This window comes from Coturnix japonica, chromosome 4 (genome assembly GCF_054131305.1).
Source record: "Coturnix japonica strain WE chromosome 4, WE-NBRP24, whole genome shotgun sequence".
NCBI classification, from domain to species: Eukaryota; Metazoa; Chordata; class Aves; order Galliformes; family Phasianidae; genus Coturnix; species Coturnix japonica.
Window position 1 is genome coordinate 66,900,820 of NC_140666.1, and position 21,785 is coordinate 66,922,604.

The window sequence follows — 21,785 nt, forward strand, 5'->3', positions numbered from 1 at the left end:
CAGATGTTGACCAATGAACCTATGCGTTAGTGGAGAACAGGCCAAGGGATAAACGATATTCTACCAATCGAGAGCGCTGTTCTTTGGTTGCTAGGACTCGGTGAAGGAATGGCGCTGGGTGTTGCTGCAAGGCCCCGGTAGAGGTGGGTATCGGAGCCGCAAACGGGGAGGGCCTGGAGCGTGGTGGGGCTGTGCGGGGTCCGCATGTACCGGAGTGGGGGGGAGTCTCGGGTGCCGGTGGTGTAGGCGGTCAGGGGGGCCCCGCGTTGCAGGGAGCGGTACTGACAAAAACTTCCCTACTTACAAAGGAAATAAGTTTATTTGATAGTTTTACTAAAGCTATTAGTTGATTTGTTTTAACAGAATTCTTAATTTGGTTGTGTCCAGCTTCAAAAACAGGAGAGTAGCTGTAGTTTGGAAATGGGAGGTGTTACTGTCAGTGCAGTCTACATATATGTGACCCAATGTGGATCCCTCTTCACTCAGTGCAGCGCACATAAGCCTAAAGGTTGGACAGCCATAAATTAGTGAGTTACTGTACTCCTAGCCCTTAGCATGGTAGCTGTTGTAAATGGTAAATGTATCAGGTTTTGAATTCCAGTGCTGTAAGGTGTTGTGATAAAGGGCTGTGCTTTCTGTTCAGGGGTTGTTTTTCTTTCCTGCTTGGCACTGTTTTCTGTACTTAAGTCATTTTACTGATATATTATAAATCAGGAGGTGACAATACGCTCTATGTTAATCTTTCAAGGGGAACTGAAGAAGTGCAGCAGAGATGACTCTCCATGATATGGTGGCTCAGGCAGCCAGCCTGCACTCAGGTAGAAAAGCTGTTTGGTTTGATGGATGCAATGATGAACCTCCAACTTTCTACACGTATGCAACAGTGATTAAACATGCCACGGAGTTAACAGCTTTCCTTCAGAAGTACTGTGATCCTCAAGGAAGGTGTGAAATAGGCCTTTACTGCTGTCCCGGAATAAACTTACCATCTTGGATCTTAGGGTAATGATTTGAATACCTGCATTCTGTATATTAAATTAAAGCAAACTGCAAGTTTAATGTTTTTAATATCAACAGAAATGCTGTAGTACTATAGTAATGCCACTGGCAGTAACTGCTGGTTGGCTTTGGTGCTGCTGCAGTGCTACAGTTGGGTGTATTTTTTGGCCTTTGTTGTGTTCCTTAGCAGTCTAGAGGCACTGGAGTCTTAGATTCTTACAAAAAGTTTGTGGTGTTACAACTCAGTCTTCGAAAAGTCAGTGCCAGAGGTTTTTGAATCTTGCCTTCATTGATCTAAATTGTAACTTTTTTAGTGTGTGGTTAAGTATGTTTATGGAAATATAAGCAATTATTAATGACCCGTGTCTTTGTTCTTGTTTGAAAATTGAGTTGATTTAGCAGAAATAAATATCCAGTGCAAAACAAGTGCGCGGTTTTGTAATGTATTCTGCTTGTCTTGCCAGCAAAATATCAAGTATTGAAAAGAAATCTCATACTTCAATCTAAATGTGTCTACGGATGCATTTCCATTTCAGGAAAGTTGTAGGAGAAAGTAATTAGCATTGCAGCACTAAGGAAACATTGATTATTTAATGGGAAGGAAATGGAAATGTTTATGAACTCAACGTTCATGTTAATTCAGCAATTCTTGAATCCTAGTGTTGCTAATGAATAATAATAGTTGTATCCTTTTACCTGTTGCGTTTACAATGTAATAAAGTACCTCATCACCACCAGGATGTTTTCTTCAGTGGGTGAAGCAGCATCCGTGCTTCTTAGGTCTGTATCTGTATTTTCCTGCTGTAATATTGCACTTGAAATACACAGTAGCACAAGAGCATACATCACAGCTGACTACAGAGATCTCAGTGAAAGGAATGCTGTAATAATAAACTTTCCAGGTGTGTTGATGAGCTTCTTCACTAGTAAGGGGAACCTTCTTTCCCAGTGCAGCAGCAGGGGAGGTTTCCCAGGGATGTTGTACAGGCTCTGTCTGCTGAGACTTTCAAGGTCTGACTGGAGCAAGCCCTGCTCAGCATGGCCTGCCCTCACAGCTGGCCTGGCTTGAGGTTGCCTCAGGTCCGTCCTTCCTTCCTTACCCTCTGTCCCAATGCTCTGAGCAGCCTCACGGATATCTTTTGTAATGTGACTGGAAACTGATGAAGCACTTTGGTATATTGATTAATTTATTTAGAGCTCTAATTGCTGAGTAATTAACTGCTGTATATAGTGCAGGGCAGGCCTAAGTGCTTATTGATTCCAGAGACTGTTCAAGTATGCAGAATGCTGCAGTTTCCAAGCCTTTGTTCAGTATCTTATTGTCATTACAATGATGAATCATTTGCAAGAGAAAGTATACCTAATTGGACATGGGAACCCAGCCTTAGATGAAATGCTAAAATTTATGGGGGCTGTTCCTGTTTTAGTTACCATTTTGTTTCATGGACTAATAAATTCAAATGCTTGCCTTTATCAAATTGAGCCACTAGAGGGAGCGATTGCAGTATACAACTGTCGGGGGAAAAAAGGGACAAGGTAAGGCACAGTGACTGACAGCAGAATGATACTCTTCATTCCTCTGTTCATTAGGGAAAAAGTTCTGGTACACACTCAGAACTGATTTGCTTCATACTGTGTTTCTAAAAAATATTTGAAAGTCACGTTATAACTATATTTTCTGACTCTGGGAACTATTTACAGTGGGGGAAAAAAAAAAAAAAAAGAAAAAAAAACACCCCAACAACAGTGAAATGTAAGTGGATTTTCTTAGTTTTATTATTATTTTTAACTTATTTAAAATGTTTTAAATTTTGTCTTCTTAGAATCCTTCAGGTTCCTGCTGCTTACTGTCCTATTGATCCAGATGCCCCACCACTATTATCTACTCGCTTCATGAGGAAGAGCAATCTTCAATATATTCTAGTTGAGAATGACAAAATCAAAGTGAGTATTCAGACTTCCAGTGAAAGCATTGAAGCGCAGTTTAGAAATGTGTAGCTATTCAGATAGTATCATGTTTTTATAAGCTGCGTTGAACTTGTTCCATTCCTCCATGACAAGAGGCTTCAAGTCAGAGAAGAACATCTTCAAAATTAGTAGAAAGTATTCTTCCTCCATTCAAAAATAATTACCTGTTTGTTTTTATAGTACTGTCCAGGTAAACTTGTTGGGCAGTGACTTTCAAAGACTTCTCCACTCTTTTTTCTCCTCACCTCAAGATGAGGAGTTAGAAATCTTCACAACAGTTGGAAACAATTGCTGCATGTAATGGTTTAGTTTCCTTTTCTCCATCTTCTCTCCAATCCATTACCCTGACTTATTGCTAAGGATGTAGACAAGACTGGACCATACAGTTGTAATTTGGGGTGCTTCATCTTCTCTGAAGTTTTGTATGTTTTCACTTTTCGTTATTTGCTCAGACAATTGATTTTTTTTTCATTCATGAATTCTGTGTTTATTTAATACATAAGTACATATATTAAAACAGCTTGGTGTATGTTCTCCAAAAGTAGAGAGGCAGATTTGTGCAAATATTTCATATTTTATTACAAACACTAAAGCAACAGTGCAGCGTGAGTTCTGCTGTTTAAACTGTTCATTTTCTTTCACAGCAATTCCAGACATCCCACGCTGGGTGGTTGTCCTGCAGTTCTTCCACAATAGAACATATTGGTTTAACTCTCTTCCAAGTGAGTCGGAGCAGTACTGATGTTAATTTGAAAGCAGGCAATGTGAAAAGTAAATTAGAGGCTTTCAAAGTTATGGGTAATTCACAGCTAGGAAATGCTGTCTGCTCAGAGCATCTCGAATTAAAAGCATCAGAAGAAGGATACAAGGATGTTGGCCAGAGATGCTCTTTAGCATACGTCTTGCATACATCAGGAACTACAGGGACCCCGAAGATAGTCAGAGTGCCTCATACGTGTATAGTGCCCAATATTCAGCATCTTAAGTAAGTGTGATTTTTCCTTTAAATGCTTCTACAAATTTGATATTTGGGTTTCCTCTTTAAAAACTGAAGGGAGGTGTGCGTTAGTTCTTAACACTGCTTCACTTCCTCCTTCCCCTGCTTTTCTGATTTGTTTCTGCTGTTTCAAAATAGTATCATAAGATCTTGTTTCTCGTAATGCTGTGTTTAATATTTAGATGGTGCTTCACCTGAATTTTTGAAGGGTGTACTTCAAATTATAGACTGTTGTTTTAAGTATTGTATTGCTGATTTGCTGCTTAAAAGAAATAGATAACAGTATTAATTATTCACAGTTATATTTAATGTGTTTTATGGTTTTAAAATCCTAGTTCCATTTTAGGCTATTCATATATATTTGTAGAGGGGCTTTGGTAGTTTAATCAGTTGTTCATATTTTGATACAGGACCTTTTGCTTAAATTGTCTGGTCTGCATGTCAAGGCAGAGTACACTTAAATATTCACTGTTGTTTGTACTCCCTTAGTATTGTTAAGGTGAGGCATCTATTTCATGTTCTTCCACTCTGCTCTAGTTTGGAGTTGATTTTTTTTTTCATCAGAGTGCATCAGATCTGTAATTCCTGGCTTTCTGTTTTTAGATCAATTTTTGAGATCACACAGGATGATGTGCTGTTCCTGGCTTCTCCTCTAACATTTGACCCATCTGTGGTTGAATTGTTCATTGCTTTGACAAGTGGAGCCTCTATTCTCATAGTACCAAGTGCTGTTAAAATGATGCCTGTGGAGCTGTCTACTGCCCTGTTTAACCATCACCATGTGACAGTGTTGCAGGTAGGCAACACCTGAGTGACTGTTTTCTGTGTCTTGCTTCTCACTTTTGCTAACATGTGTTAACTTGTTTCATCAGTCTTAACCATAATAACATTGGTGTTCTTCCTGAAGAGAGCAGACTGTGCTATCCTTTTTGCAGTTAAACATTAACTGTTCAGAAAATTAGCTTCTGATCAAAGCCTCAAACAACTTGCAGCATAAAGCAATGAACTGAAGATAAAGCCAGCATTCATCTTAAGAATCCATTAATTCTTAAGAATAATTAAATTACAGAGTAACCTGTTAAAAACATCTGCTTCTATTTATCATCTTATAATGGGTTTCCTCTTTGAGCCTCACCTCATAAACAGTTTTAATAGCAGTATGTGCACTAAAAATACAACAAGTCAAATGATGTTATCTATAGGAATTTAAAACAGTTGTTGTTTTTATGATACTGAGAGAAGAATCGCTGATTCCCCTGAAACACTTCTTGTTTTTAGGACATGTACTTAAGTCACAGAGGTGTTATTGGCCCCTTCTCTCTTGGTGTAGGTCTTGTCTGGTGTGATCACAGTTGTAATAAGTTTAAAGTTTATTTTTGGAAAATTTAGCTGAGTTTATGAGCATTCAACTTGGCCAAATAAGCCCAGCCTTTGCCTGGTAGTGTGAAAAGGTATTTCATAAAAATATTAATTGATAATAGAAAATTAAATCAGGGTTTAGGGGGAAGAGTGGCTAAAAGAGATCTCAGTTGTAATTGACTTTGGCTAAAATTGGTGTTGTCTAATTAATCTATTAATTCTGATAAATCAGCCCCCAAAGTCTTACTTTGTCATTAATGTAATTCTGAAATACTTGTATTTATAGGTGGGTTTCCTTTTCAAAGAATGGTGATAGTGAGACTGTAGGCTTTAAATACACAATTGAGGAGTAATTGCTGAGGACACCACAGGAGAAATAAAACACTGTTTGCAAATATGCTGTGACTTTATTCCCTGCTTTTGTTTTGATTTATTAGATTGCTATAAATCTTGCTGGTGTCCATCTCCCTCTACAGAAGAACACAGGGGCTGACAGTATTCATTAAAAACACAATTTCACAAAACACCAGTATGGTCTTTACTGACATCTGATGGTTGATGCCATCTGTGGTTAGGTAGATCTGCAGTATAGGTAAGATAATAGATACAATAAAGCTAGAGAAAGAATGCATGTATACTGAAGTAATGTACAGTGGTTTCTCTTTGTTTTGTTTTTGAATATGTATCATCTAGGCAACACCAACACTTTTCAGAAGATTCGGAGCTCACATTATTAAATCAACAGTATTGTCTGCAGACACTTCACTCCGAGTCTTAGCCCTTGGTGGTGAAGCGTTTCCTGTACTGAATCTCTGGAAGAGTTGGAAACACAAGGACAACAAAACAAGTATTTTTAATCTGTATGGTATAACTGAGGTTTCAAGCTGGGCCACTTGCTACAGGATTCCTGAGGAGGTTTTTAGTGCTGATTTTAGGTAGGAAAATTGATTCTTGAACCATAAAACTTCAGTCTGAGAACCTTCATACTTGTGGCACTGTTGGTTTTTTCCCCATGCAGTGTTTCATGGTGGTCTCTGTTCTAGTCATCTATATCTAGACCTCTTCCTCTTTCTAGCCCGCGTTCCCACATGCTGAGCATGAACAAGCCTAGGTTGGGGCATGCTGTCTCTGTGTGGTGGTATTTGCTTGCTGTAACTTCAGTTACTCCTACTCTTGCTCATCAGGAAGCTTTTCCAGTGAGATCTTGTATATTCAAATACAGAAAGCTTAGTAGAACCATCAGTGGGAGTTTAAAAAATAAATTAATTAAAATGAAGCTCTTAGACTTGATCATAGCCTCTGAATGAAGCTATGCTTGTAGCTTAGGTCTGTCAAGGTCAAAATGTTACTTCTGAGATTTATTTATTTGAAGCAAAAATAATCGAAGGAGGACACCGGAATCAGTCTCTCTTCATTGGAACCCAGTGAAAGGACAGGGGTTAACAGGCACAAACTGGAACACAGGAAGTTCCTTATGAACGGAAGGAGAAACTTTAAGTGTGACAGAGAACTGGGACAGACTGCCCAGAGATGTGGAGTCTCCTTATCTGGAGACATTCAAGACCTGTCTGGACACTGTCCTGTGTGATTTACTGTAGGGAATTGCTGAAGCAGGGGGTTGGACTTGATGTCAACTTCAAAGGTTCTTTCCAACCCCTACAATTCTGTAATTCTAAGTGTGATTCTTAGTGATTCAGGACTTTTACCTTTGGTTTTTAAAACTCTGCAAATGAGGAGATGGAAACTAGTTACTGGTTTTTATTTTTTCTGACGTTGGATAATATTATGCAGCAAATGATCCCACTGAAGTTACTTGATAAGTACATGTACAGAAACTGTACAAAGTGAGACATAAGACCTTGTGGTCATTTTATGTGGACTTTGAAAAGTAATTTCTTTTCATCATTTAACACTCTGCCATCTTCACTCTACTGAAGACTTCGTTCATTGTATTTTGTAAAGAGAATTGAAGGAGTGTTGAGACCAGTTAGCTCAATGTTTCGTTTGCTTACTGAAATGTGTAATTATTCTTAGGCATGACAGTTATACGTGTGACTTGAGGTAGGCGTGTGTGAAACATCCCATTTCATAGGACAAGTGATGTGATATTAATCAGGTACTTAAACTGAAAATGGTAGTTAGCCAGAAACTCTTCTCAAATTCTCCTGCAAAACTCCTATTAAATAAGCAAGGAGTTTCCTGTGGAAGCGGTGTAATATGTCCTGTTGTTAAATATCTGCTGTGCACAAAATATGAGGTCTTCTACGATGCTGACATTTTCTGATTCTAGTATTACGTTCTGATTTCTTTGAGTTCAAATGTTATTTTCTTGTCTCTGAAGCTGTTTCTTTTCTAGTCCTTGTCTGTGCTGCAGAGATAACGTGTTGTTTTTCTGTTCAAACTAAGGTAGAATTGGAATTTTTGAAAACTTCTATAGTCTGTGATTGTTATCTCCCACTCTTCACATCACAGCCTGCTCCCCTTATGTGTCATTGCAAAGAGAACCACAATAAGCAAGTAAGCAGCACAGAACCAAAACCAGGACACATGGTTATGTCTTCTTTACTTCTTAGCATTAGTAGGACAATTAGAGCATAGTGTGTTGTTATTTTTGCTATTTGTATGATGAAAACTGGTGCAGGTTCTAAAGAACACTAGAAAATCAAAAGATAAGTAGAAAAGTTAGCACTTTTTTGGTCTGCCCTGCTCTGTGCTGTTTTTTATATATATTTAGCAAAATTAAATGTCTAATCCCAAGACTCTTAATAGTAATATTCAAATGAGGTGCTGTTTGTCTTCTGTTTTTGTTCTTTTATAAAAATTGAGGAATCTTGCCAACGCATTATCAGTAATCACAAAGAATTAAAGCTCAAACCACGATAGGGAAAGACAATTAGTTGTCACATGTGTTTAAAATAATTGTGCTTGATGGAGGCTTAACCTCAAGGACTTAAAACTGGGTACTTTTATGGGATTTTTATTTATTTATTTATTTATTCGACACATTTGAACGGATTTTGTTGATTTTCTGTTTGGTGGGTTTTGTTTTGTATATGATTATGAAATCCGTGTATGTTGACAAGGTTTTTCATTTTGAACAAATTGAGTGTTTGAGAGTGTTTGTAGAAAGAAGACTCGGCTGTTTACTTTTGCTCTAATGCTGTTCTTACAGTAGATTATATGTGAAATCATTCCTGTGTTCAATCATTTGTGTTCAGAAAGAAAAAACTTGTACTGTTTCTCTCTGATACATTTAGAACTGATTTTCCTGTCCCTTTGGGATCTCCACTCCTTGGAACAGTGGTTGAGATCAGAGATGCCAATGGCTCTGCAGTTCTAGAAGGCGAGGGACAAATATTTATAGGTTACTTTATATTTTTTTTATTCTTCTAAGATATTTTTCCTAATTGAGTTTTAGTAATATGTTGTGTTTTTTTTTTTTCTTTTTACTTGGTGCCTGCCTCTGCTAAACAGATTAGAGTAATACTGTAAATTCCCATTGGGCTGGGGACCATCTGATGGTATTTTTAGCTCGCTGGAAAGATGAACAGGAAATAATCACCACTTTAGCTGCAGACAGGTTTCATTATACTGATATTTTAACTTTTTTTTTTCCTGCTTGCATTTTGAATCCGCTGAAGTAGTTTATATGTACTAATTGAATTAATTCTGTTGCCTAATTTGTACTGTGTAGATGTTTAGATGTTGATAAGAGACTTCTGATAAAATACTTAGTATTTTATTAATTACGTCATTTACAGAGAGACATTTAATAATGATCACAATCTTTTCTTTATAGGTGGTGCAGAACGAATCTGCTTTCTTGATGATGAGATAATGGTACCACAGGACACAATGAGAGAAACAGGGGATTTTGTACGAGTGCAGAATGCAGAGATATTCTTCTTGGGTCGGAAAGACAATCAGATTAAGCGTCATGGCAAACGTTTTAATATTGAATGTTTGCAGCAGGTAGCATAGCATCTTGTGTATGTTATGAGTATGCCAGTATGAAAGAGCAGAGATAATGTACAAATTATTATCATCGAAAATCAGTATGCATTAATTTTCAGATCTTTTGGAGTCTTAAAGAAGTTAAGAGGTCGTATTATCAAAAATGTAGTCACTTAATGTAGATACTTAACATGGAGAAGTTTGGCTCTTAGTTCTTACACATCTGTCTTATTGCATGCTCTGTTCCAATAGAATTGAGGTCTCTATATGTAGAGCTGAAAAATACTGCATGTTGTGCTTCTGTACACGGTCATTGTTCCATAGGACTGAATGGCAGATCTCTCTGCAGGGCTCCATGAAGGAGTCGGCAGCTCCTCTCGCTTTTAGCATCATTAGCAAACATACTCAGCATGCATTCAGTTCCTGCATCCTGGTCATTTGTTTTGAGGATTCTTTTCTAAATAGGAATAAACTTTAAAATACTTCTTTATTTGTTTTCACCAGTCACTTAGGATCTCATTCTGATCTTTCTTTGGATATTATTAAAACCATTCTTTTTTTTTAAAGAAATGCAGATTTTGACTTATTTAAGACACAGGAAAAAATGTATCCCCTGTGTAGCTGTTATAATCTAATAGTATTTTTGTTTAAAAAAAAAAAATGATGGTTTAGTATTTATTAAAGGGTCTACACTTCAGAAACATGCTCTCTATCTTTATTGACAGTTTGGGTTGTGAGACCTTATGAAAGCATTTCTGCCAGGAAACAACAACTCAGGAAAGTTGTATAGATAACTGAGAAGCACATTGTAAAGTAGCTCTGCTGGGTTCTCTGCATTCATTCTTTATAGTCTCTGACAATGATCATTTCTGTCTAAGTCAACTAAGTGAAGTACTGGTGATCAGAATATTGTGTAGGAATGAGAGAAATACATATTTTAAATGGATAATTTTTCTAAGTAACTTGTGCTTTTTACTCCTTATGCTCTGATGAACTACATTTCAAAATATATGTATATTTTTAATTACAGGCTGCTGAAGGTCTTTGTCAGGTAGAAGCTTGTGCGGTGACCTGGTATCAGCAGGAAAAACTTATCCTATTTGTGGTTCCCAGGGGTGATTTACAAGAGAGCGAAACTCTTCGTGAACTCCAGAAACGTCTGCCAACCCATGGAATTCCTGATGAGCTTGTACAGATTAGAACTTTGCCTTTAACATCACACGGTAAATGATGCTTTAGGTACCTTTGCCACTTACTTTAATGACTGTCATTCTGGTTTTGTTCTTTTGTGTTCTTGTTGGGTTTTTTGTTTGTTTGTTTTTTCTAATTGACCAAAATCCAGTCATACTTTTTAAACACATAAATCAGATAACTAACTCCTTAGGAAATCATGGTCACCTATTATGTGTGCTTGATAATGTTTTGTTCAAGATTCAAAAAGCAGCAGCAAAATCAGTTTAGTATTAAAATTGCACATTTATTTTCTGTCGCAGTCTGCAACAGAACCCTGCCTTCACTTGGTGAAAGATCAGGAACTGATAATGGGATTATGTGGGAGGTTGGGGTGAATGTTCAAAATCCTCATTTGATTCTATTGAGTGTATTTGATTGACTGGTTTATTAAAAAATAAGTGCAGTTGAGTATTAATAAGGAGGGCAGTAAAAGACTAAGATGGTTATTTGGGTAGAGAGAATTTTGGAAGTGTAAATGCAGAAGAGCAATAAAAAAAATCACACTTTATTTTCCACAAAGGCAAAGTTGATATATCTGAACTGAACAAGATTTACCACTACCATCTAAACTCCAGAAGGCGTGACAGTAAGCTGAGTGGTGCAGAGGAACTGTGGGAAAGATTGCAGTATTTATGGAAGGTAGTATTTTGAGCTGCCTTTTTATCTTTGCAAGTGCATCATTATACATGTGTCAGGAATTAAACAGTTTAAGAAGTATGACTAATGCAACCAGAACATTCTAGCTGCCTATACATTCAAATATTACCGTTCCTTCTACTCAGTTAATACTTAAATACAGTTGCTCAGTAATGGTCAGGAGGGGGTAATTTATATTTCTGCATCAGATAAAACCGCAGAGTGTGAAGGTATGAGAAATTAGCAGAGGAAAGCTGTAATCTGTCAGTAGCTTTTTGTATGCTGCTTCACTTACCAAGTAAGGTATCCCTAAGGGAAGCAGAACTGGGATGTGGAAACTTTGTAGAAAATAGCTGCTGTGTCAGTAGAGTTTCTAATTGCTAAAAATAATAGTGAATTGAAGAGTCTTATTTTTTTATCTTTTAAATAGGTGGCACAGTTGTGTAATTGTCTCTTGAGCTGTTTTGTTGTATTGTTTCTAAATTTCTTTGCTGAAGTCTTGTTTTTTCAAACTACCTAAATGTAATACCAAACTATTCTAGTTTTTTCAAAAGTGGACTTCTGATTTTCATCTGAAAGTGGGATTTGCTCCAGCTTGGACTTGAGTAAATAAAGGTAGAAAGAAGTTGGTGTAGTAATTGGCTTTTCTTGTGCTGATACTGAGATATGCTGGTGGCTATTGAAATTATAAGCAAGTGGATGGAATGTGCCCTAGACTAAGTCTGAACTGTAGAAAGCAGCTTTCAAAACCAACTTTTATTGTTCAGTGTGATGCCACGTTGTATGGGATGTATCAGCTATCTGGCGATGTCCCCTCCCAGCTCCTTGTGCGCCCTCTCTTCCCTGCTGTTGGGGGCAGCACAAGAAGTTGAAACATCGTTGTATCTGTTTAAGTGCTGCTAAGCAGCAACTATAACATCATTGTGCTGTCAACACTGTTTCCATACAAAATACAAAACACAGGACCATGCTAGCTACTACAAAGTTAACTATTCCAGTGAAAACCAGGACAGACATCAGTATCTTCACTGACAGATATCATTAATGAAATTGAAAAAGATTCTGGAAATTGGAAATAAGTTAGCAAAAATTATTGTAGCACTGAACTAATGTCTGTGTGTTCCTCCTCAACTGTTATTATTGGCACAATTTCAAAGCAGGTTTCCTCAGTTCCTGTTAATTTTTAGTGGAATTCTGGATGTTCATTAGGATTTTACTCAAGTTTTTGTGTGGGTGTGATATGGTGTAATGCTTATGGCCTGTTCTCTCTTTCCTTTTCTCTAGTCCGTTCTGGGTCTCCTAGATGATTCAAGTGGAATTTCTAAAGATGCGGTATTTTTGTACAGTGGTGGAGACTCTTTTAAAGCCCTACAATTCTATGATGAAATTGAGATGCTAGTAGGCAGAGGTGTGCCTGGGCTCCTTGAAGTTATTCTCAGCCGTTCAATTGAGGAGGTTTATAAGCATATTCTTAAAACTCTGTTTCCAGATGAAGACCAGCTGACAAACAATGACAATGTTTTGAAAAGAAAACTAAGTAAAAACAATGGAGAGGAAATTCATGGAAAATATGCTAAACTGAAATCTGAAGGATATCTTAGGGTTGCTCCGGGATTAATTTCATTTGTAGCACTGAGCAGAGGAAATCATTTTTTTACTATGCATTTCACCAAGTCTGTTATGGAACAGTATAGTACAGAAAAGGTGGGAGGGGATGCAGAATGCAGCCATATAACAACAGCAGAGTTGGCATTGCGCACAAGATGGAAATCAGATACAAGAAAATGTGTTGATGCATCACCGTTGATTGTAATATCATCTAAAGAAGAAGAAACTGCGTCAGTATTTGTTGGCTCTCACTCTCACGCGATGCAGGCTATTGATCTAGAGACAGGAGAAGTAAAATGGGAAAAGAACCTTGGAGATCGCATTGAATCTTCTGCCTGTGTATCAAAGTGTGGACATTTCATTGTTGTCGGTATGCCTTTGGTTTTAACTTTCAGATTATTTTTTTCGTATTTCTTACCTCTGAATGTTCCCATTTACACTTACCCTTAAACTTCCATATCTGTTTCTAGATGAATTTATTGTAAAACAGAAACAGAAGGAATAAGTAATTTAAACATTGTGATGGAGATTGACATATTATGCAGATGTTGATAGTGGTTGATTTTTATTATAGTTGTTGAAGTGGTTGATTTTATGCCAGTTCAGTATTAAGGCCTTATTAAGAAATAAACTATGGGTACAGGTAATTTTCAGTTGATTGAGGTGTGACCATTAAGGTATTTTTTAAAGAAGTACGGAAGGGTGGATATGGACTGTTAAAATGTCATTAAAAATTGATAGAGGCAGCAGTTAAGATGTGGTACCTCAGATATTCAAACTGTGAAAAACAGTCCAGTTTCCTTTGACTGTATATGTATAGATTACATGTTAAAAATTGGATTGTTTTTGTCTTTAAGCATGAGTTTTGGAAAGGAAGTTTTTAATCCATAGTATGGGAATTTTAAAGAGTGCTGGCTGTTGATATATAGCGCTGTCTTTGTATACACTATATCATCTAGGACAAGTTAGGAAAGAACACACAGAATGAACAACTTAAAGTGTATAAACTAATTGCAAAGACTTGGTGCTTGGTGGAAAAGGTTTTGAAGCTGTACCTCCTTAGACAACTAACTTCTTTCTAGAGGTGACACAGCTAACGGCATAAAACATACCACACATAAATACAGATATTTGTCTTTTATTTCCATTGTTATGTTTTGTTTCCTACAGGTTGTTATGATGGCTTAGTGTATGTGCTCCAAAGCAGCGATGGAGAAACATACTGGACCTTTGCCACAAAAGACACTGTGAAAAGCTCTGCAGTGGTAGATCCTTCCAGTGGACTAGTCTACATAGGATCACATGACCAACATCTGTATGCTTTGGATATTTATGTAAGAACACTGGCTAACTTTTATGTATACATGAACCAATATCCAAATTAGACCCAATCTTCAACACACCAGATGAAGCTCCAGTAGTGCTGGTATTCTCAGAAGTCTGCCATAAAACTTTTGAGATAGTTGTGCTTGCTTGAATGGGTTAGGATTATGTATTAGTAAATAGTACTAGTGGTGGTCTCATGCTCCCAGTCCTGGGTGAAGCATGATCTTAGGCTTCTCAGTTACTAAATACTCTATGGATATTTCAGAATAGGACACCCATCCAGAAGGGACACAATGGCTTAGTGGTGGGAAGAGAGTCTTATATTTTGAAAGAACAGATGAGAGAAGATGGCAAACCAGATGCTGCTGGTTGTTCAGCAGAGTTTTGTACATTTACTGGAGAAGAAAGCAGCCACTGACATTGTTTTCTATAACACCATGTGAATTATATCTTAATTAAACTAACATTAATTAAATGCACTGGTTGACATTAAAAGATCTTTGCAAACATTCTGAGCTTGAACTCAGATTGTAATTTTTTGTTGTTCTTTCAGGAAAAGCTGTGTGTATGGAAATTGCATTGTGAAGGTGGAGCTGTGTTTTCATCTCCTTGTTTAAGCTCTTTTCCACATCATGTTTATGTTGCTACGCTGGGAGGACTGTTACTGGCTGTCGACCCGGTATGGACCATTGCCTTCTTGTCTTTGATCTCAGTGTCAAATTTAGATTAAACCAAAATGCATTCCTGAAATTAAGAGCACTTTTACAGTGGAAGAAATCATGCAATTTTGTGTTACTATGAATTCTTTTTCACATGAGAGCCTTGTCATTATATACAAGGTGTGTATACACGTTCTGTGTGACCTCCATTGACAGGTGACAGGAGATAAGATTTGGAAGAGTTTCCTGGGAAAACCACTTTTCTCTTCTCCTCACTGCAACGAGAAGTGTGTTTGTATTGGATGTGTGGATGGAAACTTATATTGTTACAATCATTCTGGAGAAAAGGTGAAAACTGTTGGTGATGGTGGGGGTGGGTTTTTTTGTATAATGTTCATCCCCAAACTCTGCATAACATGCTTTATAATACTGTTTTTCGAGGCTTAATGATTAATATGCACCTTTTTGCAAACCAAATAGAAGCGTGTATTATACAGAGGCAAAAGAAGAAAAACTGTAGTACATTCAGTCCATGCCAAACCAGAAATATGCCACTAAGTCCCAAGCTGCTTGATGTAGTAACAGAAATTCTAGTAGAGCTTATACTCAAAGCAAATGGTAGTGCCAGAGTAGTGCCAATAAATAAATACATTTGGGCTTCAAGTTTTTCAAGAAGGTTTAAAGCCATCCCTTCATAGAGGGTGGCTATTGAGAAGTAAAGGCTTCTTAGAATCTTTAGTTGTTTATTAAATACCGGCATCGTGGCAATGTTGCATATTATAGTTCTGGCAAAATAAGTCAACATGGAATTAAATATTGTTTTGTTCTGCCATGATTAGTATGGTTTATTAAAATAACTGATACTATTTCTGTTTGCCTCAGGTGCAATATACATGGCAATTCCAAGGCTATTTCTGATTGTTCAGTGACCTAGTCTGTGTCACTCCCTCTGTCTCCTTGCAGCAGTGGTTAGAGCTTATACTCACTTGAAGAGGGTTCTATCTATTATTAGCTCGAGGAGAGAAAAACTACAGCACTAATGAGACTTTATCTTTGTGGAAAAGAATGGCATCTTAACAAAATCCTTAGAAAATTTATTACAAGGTGTGTTGTGATAACCCTAGAACATTCTTTACCCAAGCTGGCTATATATCTCTGCGTGGGCCTCTCAGAAGATAGTAACTGTTCCAGCATATCTGTTTTCTTTTCTCACATGCTATTAAAACTTGTAATTTGAAAAGTATTTACCAGCCCACACTGAAATCTTGTGTGATTTTGAAATTATATGTATGTGCTTCCATCAACAACTAAGTATTAAAAATTTATAGTTGCTATCATACTGAAAATGTGATCAGCCTTTGATAATGGGTGATTATTTTATTTCTGTAGGTTTGGCAGTTTTCCACGAATGGACCGGTGTTTTCATCTCCATGCATCTCTAGCTTAACTAAGCAAGAAGTTTTTTTTGGTTCCCATGATCACTTTATCTACTGTTGTAACATGGAGGGTAATTTACTGTGGAAATTCAAAGCCACTTCGAGTGTATACGGAACGCCATTTGTTTTCCAAAGCGATGACTCAAAGAACAAAGTTCTTTTGACAGCAGTATCTACAGATGGCAAAGTGTGGATCCTGAATGCCAGGACTGGAACAGCAGAAGGAATAGATACGCTTCCAGGAGAGGTTTTCTCATCACCCGTAGTATGGGGAACAAAGCTTGTTGTTGGCTGTAGAAATGATTATGTTTATTGCCTAGATTTGTACATAACAGGAAAAAAGGAATAAGAAGGATGTTAGACTGCTGCTTTTTAATTGTTTACATTTGTCAATTAAGATCTTGCAGTTGTTGTCTACCTCACTGCCTATTTTGCTTTAGGCAAGAGCTGCTTTGTGCAGCTTTCTCAGCATTTTACACCACTGCAAATGCAGGTAAGTGATGTTTTGTTGACTTGCTGTACTGCCTGAAGGATGATCGCTCAGCACTAGCCACAAGTTTCACAGTCCTTCCCTCATTTCCCAGCTCAGTCTGATGAAAGTAAGAGTATTTCAAATCATTTGGATCTGAGTGTTGTACTTTTACCTGTGTGGCAGGAAAATAAGTCAGTAGCTTGGCTCCAAGTACTTGTACGGCTGGAAGAAACTCTGGTAAGGTGCCACAGTGTACAACTGGAATTAGACATTCTTGTCTCCCAGAGGGAGGAATGTATTCCTTTCTATGAATGCAGCCTAGCCTGTGCCTGCCTCTTGCAGGCATCAGACCAGCATTTGTCTGGTTTGACTGGAATTCCATTAGATGCTAAGGTAGCCAACGTTCTTTGTTAGGTCTAACTTTTAAGCTGATTTCTGAGGATGCAGCCTGCATTCCTTCTGCAAGTTGGGGCCCTCCCTGGCTGGCTTCACTTCAGCTAAGTCTATGCTTTTCTCTGTGAAAGTCAGTACCAGTCACTTCCTGTATTCTAAAACATCTATAAATGTCAATGACAATACCCATATGAGTTCCTAGATGAGGTGTGTAGTGTTCAAATCAATGCTTGCCAAATGATTTTTGAAGAAATTTCAACTAATGCTATCTACAGTGTTTACAGAGTACTATTCATAAGGGATTGTACAGTTGTTTTTTTGTTGTTGTCATAAACAACACCTTAAAAAAAATTACTATCAGTAATGCAAAGTAAGGATTTGCAGACAGGAGTACTCTTAACTCAAGAGCATCTTCCAGATTAGAATAGCTTCTATGGTAGTTCTTTAAGAAGACTATCAGTCATCTTTTTCCTTATGAACCATCTACTTTGAATTCTAACATTCTGAGTTAGTTTAAAAGTAAGTAGATGTTGCAGAGGTTATGGTACACATCTTGTTCATCCATTTTACTGTTAGGAGACATGCATGGGCAAGACACTTGTGGCAGTAGAAGTTCTGTTATAAAGCAAACCTGAAGTACGCAGCAAAAAGAGACACAGAATCAATAAATCCCTGATTAGATAATTTTGACTGGGTTATAGTTTAATAAGAATTAAAATGACATTAGTTTAATAAACAATTGCACTTTAAAACATTTGAAAAATTAAAAAAGTACACAACAAATACCCCACAATTATACATCTTATCGTTTTTTATACATTACTATAATATGAACATAGAGGTTAATCATATATAACCTGGTCAGAAGAAATGCTATTAATGTGTATAAGTTACAAAAATTGAGACAATATACTACAAGAGTGGTTTGGTTTTTAAAACATTTTTTGTGTTTTAAAGTCAGAAGTAATGGTTTGGGTTGGTTGTTTTTTTGTTTGTTTTTAACATTTCCAACGCTTTATCAGAAACGGCTGCAACAAAGCTAAAGCAAAGTAACACTTCACTCCATTGGTATTTAGTGCAAAGTTTTGTTAGTTGATCATGAAATGTCACTGTTGGACATGTACATTTTAGAAATGTTTCCACCAAGATCTGTACAGAATACGGGTTCCATTATTACACTAGACACCTTTATGGTTGAAAAGAAAAACAATCTGGTTTGAAGCTTTAGCTTAAAGACTATCCTTAACAAAAGGTTTGTTCTGTGTGCTATAAGTAAGTGTACTGTATTGGAAAATTGCATCATTATGTCAGTCATGCACAATAGCACCTTGTTATGCTATGCTTTCTGGAATACTTTAATCCCGATTTATTTCACCTTCTCTATATTAAATCTGTATCCCTATCTCAAGGAGTAATCCTAAAGACAGATTTCAGGCAGTTTAATTCTTGTAACTACAAATACATACTGAAGGCTTACAAAATTCACAAAAAGAATAGATTTAAATAGTACGAGTTCATGGTGCTAGCAGAGCAGAAATAATTGTGGGCCAGATTCTTTCTTCAGAAAAGCTTGCAGAGATTTTACTATGTAGCAGTAAGTATTTTTTTTTTTTTCCAAATATTTGAGAACAGCATTGTTTCATTTCTGTATAAAACATTCTAAATGCTTATATTAATGGAAAAAAATGTTACTTTACAGGTTTGGGTTTAAAATATGAATCTGAGTAAAAGTGATGGCTTAGGAGCCTCAAAAAAACCCTTCTTGCTGCTGTTCTGATCTTCCCATTCACCATGTCATGTGTTTGTGCTGTTGTAACCATGATAGCAAACCTTTGCTTTCTGTTTGATGGAAAACTGGGTATTTATTTAGTAATGATTTTACTATTGATCGTTTTTGATTCTTGGAATGGGAATTCAAGGCAGATTTCATTCTGCTTTCTGCATAATTTAAAGTGCTACTACTCATGCTGCATACAGCAGTTTGGCTAAAGTATTTCCATGAAATACATGTGGTATCATTCTATAATGATGCAAAGTCTTTCAACCAAAGTTATCACCCTTTATCTCGCCTTAGGCTTCAAGCACCTTAGAGCCTTGCCACTACTAGGAGATCATCAGCTTTGTTAAATACTGCCTTGTAAAACCTTGTTGGGCATGTTACAGATTTGTTAACTAGGGTGACTTTTAAAAATTCAAACATAGCTATTTCCATGGGACATTAAGGATAATAAAAATTTTATTATATTATGGACTTTATTCTTTTTTGCAAGAGGGAGGGAGTGAACAACACTATTTTAGGTACAGAGAAGAAATAAAGTATCTGCTACAGCAGGTAAATCAACTGGGCAGTAAGTCAGCGCTCACATAAGGAGAGTAAGTAAACCCTTTTGAAGTGTGCTGTCTGTATTGGTCAAAGAACAGGAATTTACATGAAATACTCAAAGTTTTATGTGAAGTAAAACCAGGAGAAATGCAGAGAAAAACTGAAGCTCTAGAGATGTTCGTTGACCTGGATTTCAGGTCTCAGTTAACTTCAGTTATAAGTTCTTGCTCCTGTGGGAACTTCCTGAGACCAACTCTGTAAGTACAGGAGCACAGGAATAGTTTTACTTACTTTAGCCCCAGTCACATTATTTAAATATTTAAAAATTTGCAATTGCTTTCTCTCTGCATCTTAAAAGTGGCCAAGCGCACAGTGATGCACTTAAACAACTACAGTAAACACCGATTCCCTGGTTTATGGAATCACCTAGGTTGGAAACAACATTCAAGACCATCAAGTCCAACCATCAACCTGACCTACAAAGGCTCCTCACCAAGTCTTGTTGCTTACTGCCATGCCTACGCATCCCTTAAATGGTTTCAGCAGCAGGAACTCCACTGTGTCCCAGGACAGCCTTTTCTGTGACAAAATCCTTTCTAAAAATCTAAGCAAAGCCTCCCCAGTGCACTGTGAGACTGCTTTGTCACATCCTACCACTCGTCACCTGAGGAGAAAGAATGTGACATTCCTTGCTGCCACCTCCTTTCAGGTAGTTGCAGAGTAGAGGCTTCTTGCTGAAAACTTGCTGACTTCAGCATAATGAGTAATTTTTTTATGAAGTTGGATGAATTGTTTTCTTCTTAGGACTAGGGGGATATTAACACAATAATCCCATGATAGCTCAGCATTTGAATGGTACCACCTTATTTATCATTTGCAGGTGGATAGAAGTCTACCAACATTCTTCATTAGGTAAGACGCTTTTAAATAGCAGGTAGAACTACTGACAGTTCATACAGCTTAACACTTAAGAAAATTTAGAAGTAAGAGAAGGGAACATGCATCTTGCATTCATTTTCAACAGAGGACTGTTGAAAAACTTTCCTGAAATCTCCACTTAACTGTAGAGATCTAAAATTCCAGAACCAAATTCAAGAGAATTTAAGGAGCTGCTGAAGTTCTGCCCCTTGTTATGATACTGGCTAAAATTTTCATCCAGTATTTGAGCATTCTTGAATTTTTAGAGAGATTGGCTCTGAAATTTCTTGTGACCTCACTTAGCTATTTGTCAAAGCAATGGAATATATGGACTTGAATAGGCTTTACAGTGAGCTAGAGCAAAATGGTAATCGGTTCAGTTTCCAGTCCTCCGATACATGCATTTTCAGTTTTGTCATGTGTTTAAAAGCTGAATAAATAAAAAGAAAGCAGTTAATAGGCAGCAATAGAGATGCCATTTTACAGTTTACTTTATGATCTGTGGACAGTCACTCCAGGCTTTTGCTTTCCTCTTAGCCAGTGCAAGCCAGGCTGGTTCTGTTGACACGGGGTTTGCATCAGGTGTGGAGAATCTCTTGGCCACCTCTTTTGCCAGTGGTGTTGGTGGAACAGAATCTGAAATTTCCACTGTGGGGAGGAGGAAACAAAACAAGTTTCAGTTGAACTCTGTTGGAGAATTTCAGAGAATTCATTTCTATTAAGTTGTTCTGATTTAACACAATACTCATTTCCAGCTCTATTAGTTAAATCTTACTTATATGCAAAATAATCTGATGACGAAGGAGCAGAATTTCCTTTTTCAGAAGCTTTGTTAAATGTTCTCAGTCCAAATTACTTTTAGATGCATTTTCACATTCTGAATATTTTAAAGTTTTCTAATTGCAGCTACTGCTGTAGGCAGACACTGAAAGCCAATAATTTGAAAGGTTGCAGTAGTTTATGCTATTTTAAAAGCTATACTCTCTTTAGCAGATCCTGTTGCAGAAGATTCAAGTGCAAGCCTGAAATAGATCACATTTTTCAATTACTATAATTTATTTATTTACTTTAAGACATTATAAGAGAATTCAGCAAACCTATTTTAAACATTTTCTAGCCTGGTCTTCTGCTTATACTACCCTACTCACTGTGGGAAACCCAAACCAGTGCATTACCATTCATAGCATAGACATACTGGCTTATATTATATTTGTGCTGTTGATAATGGCTGCCTGACTCCAACCGTAGACAGTGATCATATGGATATCCAGTCATTATTTCCTTTACGACCAGCACAGTTCTACACTTTCCCTTTAGGAAAATTCAAAATCAGTGATTTTCCTCCTGAAATTCAGCTGATACCTGTATTTACCTTCAGAGAAGCCCTCATTATTTACAGCGTAGCTTATAAAAAGGTTTAATCTTTACCTATCTGTACTCCTCTCCAAAACCTTTTGCCTAGAACTAACATTGCAACAGTTACTTCCCAAAGGTCATGGGATTT

General features: G+C 37.1%; 2 protein-coding genes across 17 annotated transcripts in view; one reads left to right on the forward strand and one right to left on the reverse strand.

Moving 5' to 3' along the window:
- Nucleotides 1-92: 92 nt before the first annotated feature.
- On the forward strand, nucleotides 93-19,287 carry AASDH (aminoadipate-semialdehyde dehydrogenase). 5 transcript variants are annotated; one of them, XM_015862226.3, is made up of 15 exons: nucleotides 93-143; nucleotides 749-1,002; nucleotides 2,823-2,943; nucleotides 3,612-3,952; nucleotides 4,568-4,760; nucleotides 6,017-6,258; nucleotides 8,581-8,687; nucleotides 9,123-9,295; nucleotides 10,308-10,500; nucleotides 11,031-11,149; nucleotides 12,431-13,124; nucleotides 13,925-14,088; nucleotides 14,634-14,759; nucleotides 14,956-15,087; nucleotides 16,129-19,287. In XM_015862226.3, exons 2-15 carry the CDS (start codon nucleotides 773-775, stop codon nucleotides 16,522-16,524), a joined length of 3,231 nt encoding a protein of 1,076 aa, XP_015717712.2. In that variant the 5' UTR covers nucleotides 93-143; nucleotides 749-772; the 3' UTR covers nucleotides 16,525-19,287. The 5 variants fall into 5 exon arrangements, 3 of the variants coding, with proteins under 3 accessions (XP_015717712.2, XP_085401528.1, XP_085401526.1); XR_014945436.1 differs by lacking the exon at nucleotides 11,031-11,149; XR_014945437.1 differs by lacking the exons at nucleotides 93-143; nucleotides 11,031-11,149 and adding an exon at nucleotides 373-508.
- CRACD (capping protein inhibiting regulator of actin dynamics) overlaps nucleotides 17,722-21,785 on the reverse strand; it is a 105,482-nt gene continuing 101,418 nt past the window's right edge. For all 12 annotated transcript variants that reach the window (XM_085545395.1, XM_085545392.1, XM_085545386.1 and 9 more), the window contains one exon: nucleotides 17,722-20,929. In XM_085545395.1, the coding sequence (XP_085401521.1) occupies nucleotides 20,769-20,929 (161 nt within the window). In that variant the 3' untranslated portion in view covers nucleotides 17,722-20,768. The remainder of the gene's footprint in view (nucleotides 20,930-21,785) is intronic.

Excerpts from the sequence above, each read along its gene's own strand:
- AASDH (XM_015862226.3), top strand. The coding sequence starts at position 773 with ATGACTCTCCATGATATGGTGGCTCAGGCAGCCAGCCTGCACTCAGGT. Across the intron at positions 9,296-10,307 it reads ATATTGAATGTTTGCAGCAG|GCTGCTGAAGGTCTTTGTCA; the intron begins GTAGCATAGCAT and ends TTTTAATTACAG. Across the intron at positions 14,089-14,633 it reads TGTATGCTTTGGATATTTAT|GAAAAGCTGTGTGTATGGAA; the intron begins GTAAGAACACTG and ends TTGTTCTTTCAG.